A 12,914-nucleotide genomic window follows, 5' to 3' on the forward strand; every position below is an offset into this window, starting at 1 on the left:
ATAGTGGAGTTTGGAGTGTGACTGTTTGAGGTTGTGGGCAGGTGTCTTTTATACTGTTAAAGACTTCAAACAGGTGCCATTAATACAGGTAATGAGTTGGGGAAAGAGGAGCCTCTTAAAAAAGAAGTTACAGGTCTGTGACAGCCAGAAATCTTGCTTGTTTGCAGGTGACCAAATACTTATTTTCCACCATTATTTGCAAAAAAATTATTTAAAAATCAGACAAAATGATTTTCTCAATTTTTTTTTCACATTTTGTCTCTCATAGTTGAGGTCTACCTATGATGTCAATTACAGGCCTCTCTCATCTTTTTAAGTGGGAGRACTTGCACAATTGGTGACTGACTAAATACTTATTTTCCCCACTGTACATCTTACATCTTCATTCTTTGTTGATGGTTTTGGTTCCTCTGGTGGAGGAGAAGTGGTCAGTTTTTCTTCAGTTGTAGGCTGGGGGAACACATTTTCTGGTTCCTCTGTTTGTGATGTTGATGGATCCAGATGTTCTTCCAGTTCAGCAGTTTGAAGTAACTCCCCTCTCTGTGGTTCTGGTTCAGTCTCCTTATCAGCCACTTGCACGTTGTATTCTATTGGTGTCTCAGTTTTTTGCTGTTGTTCTTCAGCCTCAGACGTCAGCTAATCACTCTCCTGTTGTTTGGTTCCAGCCGGAACTTGATTCAGGAAATACTTCATGTTTGAAGCTAACAGCTCCGATCCATGTCGGTCCAAAGTCATTCCATCAGACTTGAAGAGATGTCGTCTTTCCCAGAAGAGATCAAAGWTAAACACAAATCTCACAGAGTGGTCAGCACAGAACTTTTCCAAAAAACCAAAAAGAGCAAACAGTCTGCTGAAGGAACGGGCCCACTGAGGAACACATCCATGTTGAGACTTTTAACTGCATTCAGCGACTGAATGAAATCCTTCAAGATTTCTGACTGTCGGTTCATAACTTCATCACTTCCTGTATGAATGATGAGTGTCTTCAGAGCTGGATACTCAGCTGTGATTTCCAGAATCTTCTCTGCAAGGTCAGATACTTTATCAACATTACTCAGAACTTTGACTTTTTTCTTGTTCCAGAAGCATTTGATCTCATTCATCATTTTATCTGTGATGATCAGCATTTCTTGATTCTTGAAAGTCTCTCTTTGGACTTAATTTAAATAATTAAGATCAGAGAAATTATGCTATTGTTTAAAGTGTTAAAATAATTATTATAAGCACTTATCCTGTCGGGGTACAAGCAAAAAAACAGGTTGTTATATTTCCAAATGAACATGTGAGTAATAAAATCATTAGTTCAAAATATTTATTTGCTAATCTAAAATAGTACAAGTACAGATCAAATCAGTCTATTTGAAACAAATAGAAACAGCATTTTTTCTTTCAGATTACCTAATTTATCCTCAAACTGTCCGTTTTTCTTCATCCAAATAGATCGAAACTTGTTATGAGTCTTTACTTCCAGCGCTCATGCCTCGTGCTGCTCTAATGATGAAGGTTTATCAATGTCTGTATCAATATTTATCAAGTAGGTTTTTGTTTTTCATTTTGCTGCTTGCCTTTGAGCCAAGTTGAAAAGATTAGCTAAAAGCTAAGGTAGGAAATGCTACAAGAAGCAAAATGATAACTGACAGCTAAAAGTAAAGCGGATTAAAAAAAACACGTCTTGGAAAGAACTGAGAAGCTCTTAATGTATTTTAGAGAGAAAACATTTGAAAATAATTTAGAAAAATGTAACAATTACAGAAACTTAGTTATAGCATACTTCTAAAAGAGGTGAATATTTTGATCATCTGAAGAGCTAAAACAGAAGAAAGAAACAAACAGACAAAGAAACAAACAAACAATGAAAAATAAAATAAAATAAAAAAACAGAACAACAATGAGAATGCTGACTCAGCAGCTGCTAACAGGGTTCTGCTGTGTGAGGCGCTCAAACACCTGCCTGAGTCCAGCTCAGAGCCTGTCAGACAGCTGGATGTGCGCTCCTCCTCTCAGCTCCAACCCTCCCGCCGCAGCTCTGAGGTGGGGAAACAGAAATGAGAGGTTTCCCTCGGCCYCTGCTCTGCAGCCGTCACCCTCCGGTGCCTTGATGCCTCTGACGGCTCGGTTGTTGCTCTGACGTCAGAGGAGCTGACAGCAGGAGTATAAAAAGGGCTTTTTTGGAGGGGTTTGAGCCTGGCGCTCCAGGATCCTGCTCTGGACGGCTCTGTGATCAGACTGAAGATGCACAGTTTGAGCTCCACTCTCAGCCTTGTCCTGCCGCTGACTTTATTCAGTGCACTGAGGGGTAAGGGCACAAAACAAAGCCGTCTGCATCCTTCTGCAGGACAGATGGAGAGGACATCATATGTGTAAACTTTATATGCTTATGGAGACATTTTTATCATCTTCATTTTGAATTTGTTGATCAAACAAATGCAATTAATTCACTTTTTTTTAATGTAACATAATTGAATAACTTGTTTTTGGTCTGTTTCAGGTGCCAAATGGACCTATGATGGTAAGTCTTTACTCACTGTGTCAGTTAACTTTACTCAATGTTTTCTAAAACTACTGTAACAGATAAATACTATATTATATTTCTAATAAAATATAATTTGGGGTATGAAAACAGTCACTAAAATGCTAACTTTTTAAACATTTTGTGATTTGAGCATCAAAGAAAAATCAGGTGYCAAGAATACATTTTCTCCAACACTGAGAGAAAAACAAAGATTTTGACAGGATGWTACTTTTTACTGTTTGCATGTCCAATAAGAGTAAAATGGAGAAAAGTGTCGAATGCAGAAATAACAAACAGTCTGCAGGACGAGCACTGACATCACCCCCATCACCTCATGTTATTGTGTTCATTTACAAACTGCCTTCACAACATTTCATTAGTGGCTGGCTGCCTTTGTGTCACGCCTTAAGGTCTGAACGCTTCTAGACCCACGAGTCTCTCTTACATAAACTGTGGTCACGCCACGACCTCTTCTCACCGTGTCGCCGCCTCTCACACATCCTCACTCAAGGACTGGATGATGAAACAAACTTTGATGCAGGTGAAGCGACTGGATGAAGAATAAGTGCAGTTTTTGTTCTCTGCACACTGTCTTTGCCACWACATCTTTTCCTTCTCTGATCAGTCTTTTAGGCGCCTCGGGTTCAGTTTGATCAACCCTGTCTATAGTTTGCACCGTGAGTGGGGATTCATTATTATTATTACTCATTTATTCAGACATTATGGGCAATCAAATTACGTCCAAAAACTTTGTGCTGTTTTAATCATTGCATTAAATTGTTCAGCTTATTGAAGAAAACGGGGCAAAATCTTTTGGTTTTTGTCAGTTTTCTCAAATCTTTATTTACAATTATTGTCCCCATAGAAACTGAGATTGCCTCAGTTCATTCAAAAATGTTGTTCTCTTTAAAATCTGCATCAGCATGCTGGCTCTAGTTTTCTGTTGCTTTTCATTTGTAGGGGGTGCTGCAGTGGCTCAGTGGTGAGTGTCTCGTAGTTTTGAGGCTGCAGGTTTGAGTCCTGAATGTGTCAGGGAGGGTATTCGGTGTGAAACAGTTGATAAAATTTGTGCGAAAATAGCTTGCTGTGACGAACCCTAAAAAAGGGGACAAGTGAATGAAAAACTGAGTCCTACTTTTAGCTTTTAATATTTGGCTACATTTAGCCTCTACAGTAGAAACAATTTTCATATTTTTTTGCTGTTTGCTAGCTTTTAGCTACTTTTGGATTTTAGTGGTTTGCTACTTTTAGCTTTTAGCTGAAATATATTCAGCTTTTGGTCTTTGGCTACTTTTTATATTAAGCTGCTTTAACATTTTGGTAATGTACTGCTACTTTTAAGTTTTAGCAAGTGTTTAGCTTCTTTTAACACACCAGTTTTAGCTTCTAGAACACGCTTTAGTAAAGTTGTTAACTGTGTTTTCACAGTAAATGCACGTTCTCTGCTTACAATACAATTTTCAGAAATGTTGAACAAAAATRTTTTTTAGGCTATACATAACTGTGYAAAGGTTAATACGTAAATGTTTCAAAACGTGTAAAACATGAATATTTCGTTAAATCATATCGATATCAAAACTCACTGCAACTCGTTATCTAAATGTTTAATCCTATCTTGATTGAGATTATACAGTAGTGTCAACAACAAACCCCTCATAGCCTCATTAAAACTGCTGGACAGGAATTTTATTCTCACTTACACTCTGAGCCCTGGGACATGTTTTGTTTTATTTATTTATTTATTTATTTATTTATTTATTTGCTGCAGTCAGTTCTCTATAAGGCTGGTAACATTTTCTGTTGACACGACCACCACTGAGTCATACAGTTGATCTAAAAATCAACGCTTCTCCCTCAAGCAGAGGACAAACATTAGATCTGAACACTAGAATCTGAAGGTGTCTGGTGTTTTGCAATGGTGGTCATTTTTGTCGTTAAACTTGTTTTACAGAGTATTTTATTTGGGGGAATATGGCAGTCTGTAATCGGAAGGTTACAAGTCCAAATCCCTTGACTAGCACATTAAATTTGGGTGGGAACGTTGARGCATCCACATTTGCCTCCACCCTTTTTTGCCCACCCTAACCCACATTTTATTAATGTTTTATCTTGGATTGCACATCASTGGTCTGAAAATCAAAGTTTCTGCAGAAACTTTTACCGTGAGAAGAYTATTTTACATAAATAAATTAGAAGAAGCTCATTGTGGAACCTGTTCCTCGATCAGCTGTCTACAGGGACGGTTTTGTTTGTCTTCTTTTCAAAAATGAAACTTTTTTTTCCCCTTTCTGGTCCAGATGGAGAGCATCACTGGTCTAAGCATTATCCGTACTGCGGTGGTGCCTTCCAGTCTCCTATAGACATCAGGTCAGAGCTGCTGAGGTTTGATCCGACTTTACGTCCCATTGAGGTTCAGAACTACAACTTGCCACCGAATGAGCAACTCACCTTGGGCAATAATGGACACTCTTGTGAGTATAAATCAATGAAAGCATTGACAAAATGTATAATTCTGAAGGTAAACCTACAGCTGTGCGTTAAACTCAAACATAATTATATTTGGATTCAAATATACAAGTTTCTGAAATCAGAGCGTATTCAGAAAGAATGGCATCAGATAAATGTTGAAAGCTAATTTCTGGGTCAACACAAAGAAAATGACGGTAGAATGATCCTTCTATGACCTCAGTCATTTTCTGTAATCACTCTCTTATTATCTTAAAGAAAGAGCTCACAGTTTTGCCTGAGAGAACTGGAGCWAAGAATGCTGTTCTGCCTCTGCTGGTTCTGCTGCATCTTAATGAAATAAACTTGCAAACAAATATTCACAAGTGCGTCAAGTGCTTTGCATTAAGTGGGATTCTGCAGAGCCGATTTGATGGACGTCCGTCAGAAAAGCATCAGGAATTTTCCGTGACAGTTGTGCTTAACATGCAAAGCAGCGTCTGCCGACTCACGCTGATGATTCAGAAAACTACGTTAACGACACGTTTGCGAGCGACAGAACGCAAAGACGGAACAAACGCCTATGTGTGCACACATGACGGCCCCCCGCTCCTCAAGCCGAGAGACGCCGCTGTGTGACGTGCGTTTGAAACGAGCTGACAGAGGTTTTTTTTCCTGCGTAAGCATTCATGACACACTGATGAACATGATGAGTGCAACATACATCACTAAAGCTGCTTTAAATGCAGCCACATGACTTTGACTGACCTCCACTGTTTAGATTAATGCCTCCTGATTGCTGTGAAGTGAGGTGACTCTGTCTGCTTGTTGACGTGTGTTTGGAATTTCTCTTTATTTATTCATTCCCCCCCTCAGTGCAAGTATCTCTGCCCGCACGGATGTTCATCTCCAGCCTGCGTCATCGCTACGCTGCAGCTCAGCTGCATTTCCACTGGGGCTCCTCTGGCCGACCCTCTGGTTCTGAACACATGGTGAACAGCAAACAGTACGCAGCAGAGGTAAACAACAACAAACATACAAACAGCAGATTTTAGAATTAACCCCGCATCTCCACCCATATTTATTTCCAAAATTACTTTTTACTTAAATTTTTTCTGCTTTGTTTAGGACCTGTTACGTTGCAAACTTGCATTTCTTTGAAATCTTTTACATGGATCAGAATATTCTAACTGATTTATAGGGAGTATAAAACTACACTGCACCCTGCTGTCTACAGAAACACTGAAGTGAGATAAAACTATGGTTTGGGGTAATTGGGCCCAGGAGTGCAGGAAAACACAAGTAGCTTGAAGAAATACTTTAAATTTATGAAACAAAAGCAAAGGCTGACATGGCAGTAAAAACTACAAATGAGCAACACTTGAGGAGAACCGKAGGTGGTATAAACACACACAATGCCAGACTGATGTGAAGGGAAAAACTGAGGGGCTTTATGGACAGGTGCTGATATTGGGCAAAATGAGAACTTAGAACAGGTGAGAGTGGGCGGGGCAGGAGCTGAGGAGCAGAAGCTGTCTCAGGAAAAGTGTAGTGATGATGGCACAGGAGGCACTGAGAAAAACCTGACACATATAAGAAACAACACGAAACAAATAACAAGGAAAATCATAAAACAACAAACACCAAAAGCCACAAAAAACAACTTAAGAGACACTGATCCTGACGCAGAAGAACTTCACTGTTAGCTGACCTCGCTGCCTGTTGTACCTGGTTAAATTGTCACCTGTTCAGCAAAAAATAGTGGTCAAAATGGGTAATTAAGAAGTAGCGATGAAAAGGTCAAGTAAAAGCCACATCCATCCATCCGTCCATTATCTGAACCCGTTTATTCCTTTCAGGGTTGCGTGGGTCACTGGTGCCCATATCCAGCAGTCACAGTGCGAGGGGCGGGGTACACCCTGGACAGGTTTCCACATAAAAAGCCACATTCAGGGCAAAATGAACATTAACTCAAGTTCAACATAAAAAGATACATCACCCTGTTTGAACATATTTAAAGATCTAATTGGTTGATTTTTTTAAAAGCTGAATGGGATTTTGAAGGACGAAGTTCACAGTTACCAAAGTTATACAGAGATGTTAAAATATTCTCCACCCAACAATAAAACATTTTGAAGTGATAAACTTCTTGTATAAATGTTAACTAAATGCATTCATTTCCTGCTTCAGATGAAAGCATCTTTGGCAGCAGACAAATGATTTAAGACTTTATGACATAAATGTGAGACTTCTGACTGACGGAGGAATCCGAGACGCTGACAGCGTTTAAAGCTGACGCCGCTCACGATGAAGAAACTGAAAAGTTTAACATCTGTTACAGTTTCTTGATGATGCAGCAAACATTCGGTTTGTATTCGTCAGACACTGACAGGATGTGCTTATTGTGCAGCTTACACTTTATTCTTGAAACGGACCGATTGTTTTGTGAAACAAAAGCAAATAAAGACATTGATGTGTTTAAAGAGAACTTCYACTGCTAAAATAAGACCAAAAAAGTTTGTTTTTCTTTTAATTCTTTTTCTGTTTTAGCGTTGCATATTTTTGCTCCATTGCATCTCTTACTGAAAAGCAGACATAAGTCAGCTTAATTATGCTGTCCAGTACGTCTGTGTCTTGTTCCTGCATAGTCTGAAAGGATTAAAGCACCAGACAATTATATGTTGTGGTTTTCAGCCACCTTCGGAGAGGACTGTTTGTCTGTTCTCTTCAATGAGCTGTTTTAACCAAATACTTTACTGAGGTACTTTAGCTTAAGCAGAAGATACAGTAGCACAACTTAAAAAAAATATGAAAATATCAAACTAGTTCAAACATTTTGCATAGTTCAAGTCACAGTATGCAGTTTTTTCTCGCTGTGCTCCAGCTGCAGTGCTGCCACATGTAAATTGCTGTGGTTTTAGAGGAGTTTCTTACTGGACACATCCTGCGTCTTTTTAAGTCAATTCCAGAACCACAACTCTTAACAAAAAGGTTGGGTTGATTTTTATTTAGAAATGAAAGAAGAGAAATTTAACATTTCCCAGAAACAGTTAGCCTGGACCTTGCCTTCCTACGCAGATCCGCTCAATTCTAGTTTCCCTTCACTGCTCCGTCTGGGATTTCTCCCATAGACAAGGATTTCTTCGGGAGCATTTCATTTGGGCCAATCAGAGAACAGAACGTGATTTTCTGCGCAGTGTCTGCTTGTAGTTTATTTCACCTGGGTCAATCAGCAAACAGAAGGCAGAGGTTTGAACGACGTTGATTTCTACCCAGTGTCTGATGGTTAGTTTAGCATACGGCAGTGGAGGAAGTGAATGAAGCCAGTCCGTGTTGATAAGGCTTCCAAATTAAATTAAATTTGTCTGACAAAGCAGCAGCTTTAATTTACAGCTGTCTCGTTTGGCTCGGTACTTTTCTCCTCCCAGTAGGGTTGTTTACAGAGCACGTGATTTCCGGTTAGCTTCTTAGCTTAGCCTCCTTCACAGTGGAGCTGTCATGAATACGTCACACATACGTCGCAGCCAACCGATCCAATCATTTTAAACTTCAGCAGAGGCCACGCCTCCAGCAAGAATCGCTTCTCTATAGCCGAGAGTCCAGACCCTCGATCCAATCATTTTAAACTTCAGCAGAGGCCACGCCTCCAGCAAGAATCGCTTCTCTATAGCCGCGAGTCCAGACCCTTGTACGGAGAAAAGTGAAGGACAAGGGTCTGGTTTTTAYCAGGCTAATAAACAGTGAGAACATATACGTTAGTCTACGTTTAAAATATCTTTAAATTTGACCAGAATGGTGAGCTTGTCTTTGTGTGGTACTAAAGAAAACTGACCTGTGCATAACATCGAACCTTCAGCAAGAAAAACACACACAAGTTATTTTCCTCTTTCTGTTAGATGTTGATATATTTTTTCTTGGATCYACAGATGCACGTTGTTCATTACAATTCGGACAAGTATCCCAACATCTCCAGTGCTGTTGATAAATCGGATGGTTTGGCTGTGCTCGGTGTGCTGATTGAGGTGAGCTTTTTCAGAACTCATGAGCTGAGACAGATGACAGGTTGTTTTTAAGGACTAAAACCATCTACCTATGCTTTCTGTTAAGGTTGGGGAGTTCAATCCAGCCTATGAACAGTTTCTGAAGTTTATCAATGGGATCAAGTACAAAGGTGGGTATAAAGTAAAATACTCCTCACTTTTTAAACCCCTCTTTCCTCAAGACATAGACCACTGGCCAGTCATTGAGCAACAAATAATTGTCTTGTTATCTCAGCAGACTCCAACAATCAATAAAAAAAGTTGTTTCTGTGGACACCCCAAACCTTTGTGAGCGCTTACTGAGGGACCAAATATTCATTTGCAAATTTTATGAAGGTCTATGATAATTGGTCAACAGCTTGTCTTTGAAGACACCAAAACCAACCAAACCCCCTTGTAGTTATTTACCGTTATTTAACCTGGTAAATCCCATTGAGATCTTTTTTTGCATGGGAGGCCTGAGCCAGAAAGCAACATAACATGCACGTTTTTTTGGTCGGTGGAAGGAAACCGAGGAATGCAAACATAAGGAGAACATGCAAACTCTGCACATAAAGACCCCAGAGCCAAACCAGGGATTGAACCCAAGACCTTCTTGTGCTGAAGCACCAGTGCTAACCACTAATCTGTCATGCTGCGCTTGAGTGGATTGAGCACTCATTGTGCAACCAAAGGTGCTCTCTTAAAATTACTGAGTGACCAAGAGCATTTACYGAGAGATCAKTGAAAAATCCTCAGGCTCGGTGGTTAAAACAGGCTTCCGCCAACAAGAGAGTCAGAGGTTTGGTTCCATCAGTATTCAATCACATGTCGAAGTGTCCGTGAGCAAGACACTATTGCCTCCAATGTGCTCCATCTATGTGTGTGTGTGATCTGAAGCACTGATTATCCATCTATCCATCCATTATCTTTACCTGCTTCTTCCTTTCGGGGGTATGGTGCATATCCAGCAGTCACTGTGCGAGGGGCGAGGTACACCCTCACCTGGACAGATGTCAAGTCCATCACAGAGACACACATAGAGACAAACTACCATTCACTCTCACTCACACCTGGACAATTTATAGTTACCAGTTAGTCTAATGGTCATGTTTTTGGTCTGTGGGAAGAAACTGGGGTACCTGTACAGTAGAATACCCACCCATGCATGGAGAGAACATGCAAACTCTACCCAGAAAGGTCCCTGGCTGGGATTCAATCTGGCAACCTTCTTGCTCAGAGGCAACAGCTGCACCAACWGAGCCACTGATTAGTCTACAAAAAKATGTTTTCAGATTAYTGTAGMGTTWAGTCTGGATGGGYTRAAAAAGAGACACAGATTGTGTTGTAGCCTGGGTGACTAGAAAATGCTCTAGAAGWACAGTCTAACATTTCATAATGGTTTGTTTTGCCATCAGGCTCTCTCTCTTTTCTCATCTGCCACTTCTGGGTTTGATGTCAGTTTTTTTCTCAAATCCTTATCCACTCATTTGTGTGACCATGAAATGTTTATACTGTTTTTATGATTTCAATCATCAGATCAGAAAGTGCAGGTACCTGCTTTCAACATCCGAGCGCTGCTGCCGACACGTTTAGATGAGTATTACCGCTACGAYGGCTCGCTGACCACTCCTCCCTGCTATCCGAGTGTGCTGTGGACGATTTTCAGAAATCATGTGACCATTTCCCAAAAACAGGTGCTTTAACTGATTGTGTTGGGTTTTTTATACGTTTTGATGCTGTTTGTTTTGTCATATTTACTTGTGCGTTCTTGTTTTGTTGTGTCTTTGTAGTTTCTGGCCCTGGCAACAGCCATGTACTCCTCAAACTCACAGGACTCGGCACATCTGCCACTACAGAGCAACTTCAGGGGACCACAGTCGGTCGATAGCAGAATCGTCCTGGTGTCGTTCAAGGAGGGTGAGTATGAAAATCAAAACATGCTTGCTTTATTGTTGGCGCTTGAGTGGAAAAAGGCGCTTATTCCTCTACAGAGCACCGGTCTGTCCTGCTGGCTTTGGCTTAAGTATCACCTGCTTGTGGCTGTGCTTTATACTGACAACTTTTACAACCTTTACATTTGATTGGCAGTTTTATGAAATCAGCTGCTGTATTTTTCTCACATACTGAGAAGCACTCTCGCACTTGCCTGGCTTGCCACTTTATGGTAACCAGATCTGATTCTGTGGCACAGATGCACATGTTATTTTCAGTTTTTTTCCCAGCGCTTCTTTCTCTAATGGCACATTTCAACTTGGCAGCGTGGAATCCTTTACTATTAACATTCCTCAGAGGCATTTAGCAAGCGATGGYTCGTGCTGCATTTCCAGCAGTGTTGCATGGCAGAAATGAAAACCCAACATGGTTCCAAGGTGTGTCCCAGCAAGCTGAATCAACCCTGGCTCTGTGTCTGATGCAGGCAGAGGACTGCAGAGTACGCTGACGGTCACACCTCCCCTTATGAGGAAGAGGATTGTGCGGCAGCTRCTGGTTGGTGACCTTGCAGACTTGGCTGATGAAGGGTTGATTCAGCTCCTGCCCAGCGGTTCGCAGAAGCTCCATGCTGGCAAGAGGAACAGGCAGAGTGCGTCTCTGGCCAAACCCAAACAGCAGACTTCGAATCCGTCTCTTGGGAAGAGAAGCCAGACCAACCGCCACGTGGGAAAGTCGGGGCTGGCTAAAAACCCACTTTGTTATGTTTCACTGGAGCAGAAAGTTTTCCATCGGCTTCAACAGTCTCACGCTGAGAGTCGGCTGGTTCGGTCTCTCCGAGATGAAGTTTACCCGGAGCTCAACCTCAAAAGTTACCTGGACTGTAAGTCCGACTTGGCCCTCCCCACTGTCAGACACATTCTGCGAGGACGACCAACTGATGAGGCGTCAGAGTTGGATCACTCCCTGACCAAAGCCCTCATGAATCAAAAGCAAACTTCCACGRCCATTAAGGAGAGTGGGACCACCACGACAAAGCACGGCGGTTCTTCCTCCGCTGTTCCAAGGAAATTGCCCGGTCAGGGTTATCCACATGYTTGGCTTCTGCCAATGGAGTGGGAAGACTAGAGAGATTCCTGACATAACTCACATTGTCCTTTTTGCAGCCAACAACAATTGTGCCACACAATGGAAGACTAATTTTCCTCCTTATTTCATAAACCTGTCTTTGTTTATTGTATTTATTACTAATTTATTTAAAGTTATTAGCTGTTTAACTATTTAGCATCAGAAACTGTAATCAGACTTTAGAGCTGAGAWGTTTATATTTACTAATTTATTATTGACTGAAATGTGTTTATAATCCTCTACAGCAGTCAACATTTTAGCTTCTGATTGATAAAATAACAGCAACAGAGACTTGTGATTCATCTGTTAATGCTTAAGCTAATAACAAAACCGCTATACGATCCCCTTGCCCTCCCAAAATTTTTTTTTTTTGGCTTTATATCATGTTGTAATGTCATTCTCTCTTCAAAAACATACCCAGAGTGWTGCTTTGACTCATTGATGTATGTTTTGAGAAATCCTTGAATCTCCTCTAGTAGCCATGTGGAGCTACCTTAATTCATGCTGATACAAAGCTCCGCCTATTTACACAAAACCCCTCCCTGGAGCTCAGTCTGCAGCTGAGCTCCCACTCCACAGAGCAKCCCTCTCCCAAAGCATTGTTTGAAAATGTGCTGAAGTGGGAGTGTCAGAAATGGTAGGAGGTTMTTAAAGAGACGGAGGCCAAGTTCAAGGTGTTTAGATAGACTTTATTTTCTATAAATACTGCTGGATRTACATGAAAATGACTGTTTTATTTTGATTTTGGAAGATCTATAAGAAAAATAGGCCATAACAAGTTTTGACATTTTATTTGATTTCCAAAATCCCCAGCTTTGGGGAACCAATGCTCTACAGAATACCAGGTCAATTCCTATAGTTTGATTACTAATATATAT

At 40.8% G+C, this 12,914-nt stretch overlaps 1 protein-coding gene across 2 annotated transcripts in view; it reads left to right on the forward strand.

The window, feature by feature from the left end:
• The first annotated feature begins 1,697 nt into the window (after positions 1-1,697).
• Positions 1,698-12,914, forward strand: part of ca12 (carbonic anhydrase XII) — a 15,326-nt gene continuing 4,109 nt past the window's right edge. The window contains exons 1-9 of one of the 2 annotated variants that reach the window (XM_014003638.1): positions 1,698-2,296; positions 2,489-2,509; positions 4,810-4,983; positions 5,834-5,976; positions 8,884-8,979; positions 9,065-9,128; positions 10,516-10,673; positions 10,770-10,896; positions 11,396-12,876. In XM_014003638.1, coding sequence (XP_013859092.1) covers positions 2,233-2,296; positions 2,489-2,509; positions 4,810-4,983; positions 5,834-5,976; positions 8,884-8,979; positions 9,065-9,128; positions 10,516-10,673; positions 10,770-10,896; positions 11,396-12,036 — 1,488 coding nt within the window. In that variant the 5' untranslated portion in view covers positions 1,698-2,232 and the 3' untranslated portion in view covers positions 12,037-12,876. Of the gene's footprint in view, positions 2,297-2,488; positions 2,510-4,809; positions 4,984-5,833; positions 5,977-8,883; positions 8,980-9,064; positions 9,129-10,515; positions 10,674-10,769; positions 10,897-11,395; positions 12,877-12,914 lie in introns of those variants that run through there. The other variant, XM_014003639.1, reaches the window with a different exon arrangement.

This window comes from Austrofundulus limnaeus, unplaced genomic scaffold (assembly GCF_001266775.1).
Source record: "Austrofundulus limnaeus strain Quisiro unplaced genomic scaffold, Austrofundulus_limnaeus-1.0 Scaffold19, whole genome shotgun sequence".
NCBI classification, from domain to species: domain Eukaryota; kingdom Metazoa; phylum Chordata; class Actinopteri; order Cyprinodontiformes; family Rivulidae; genus Austrofundulus; species Austrofundulus limnaeus.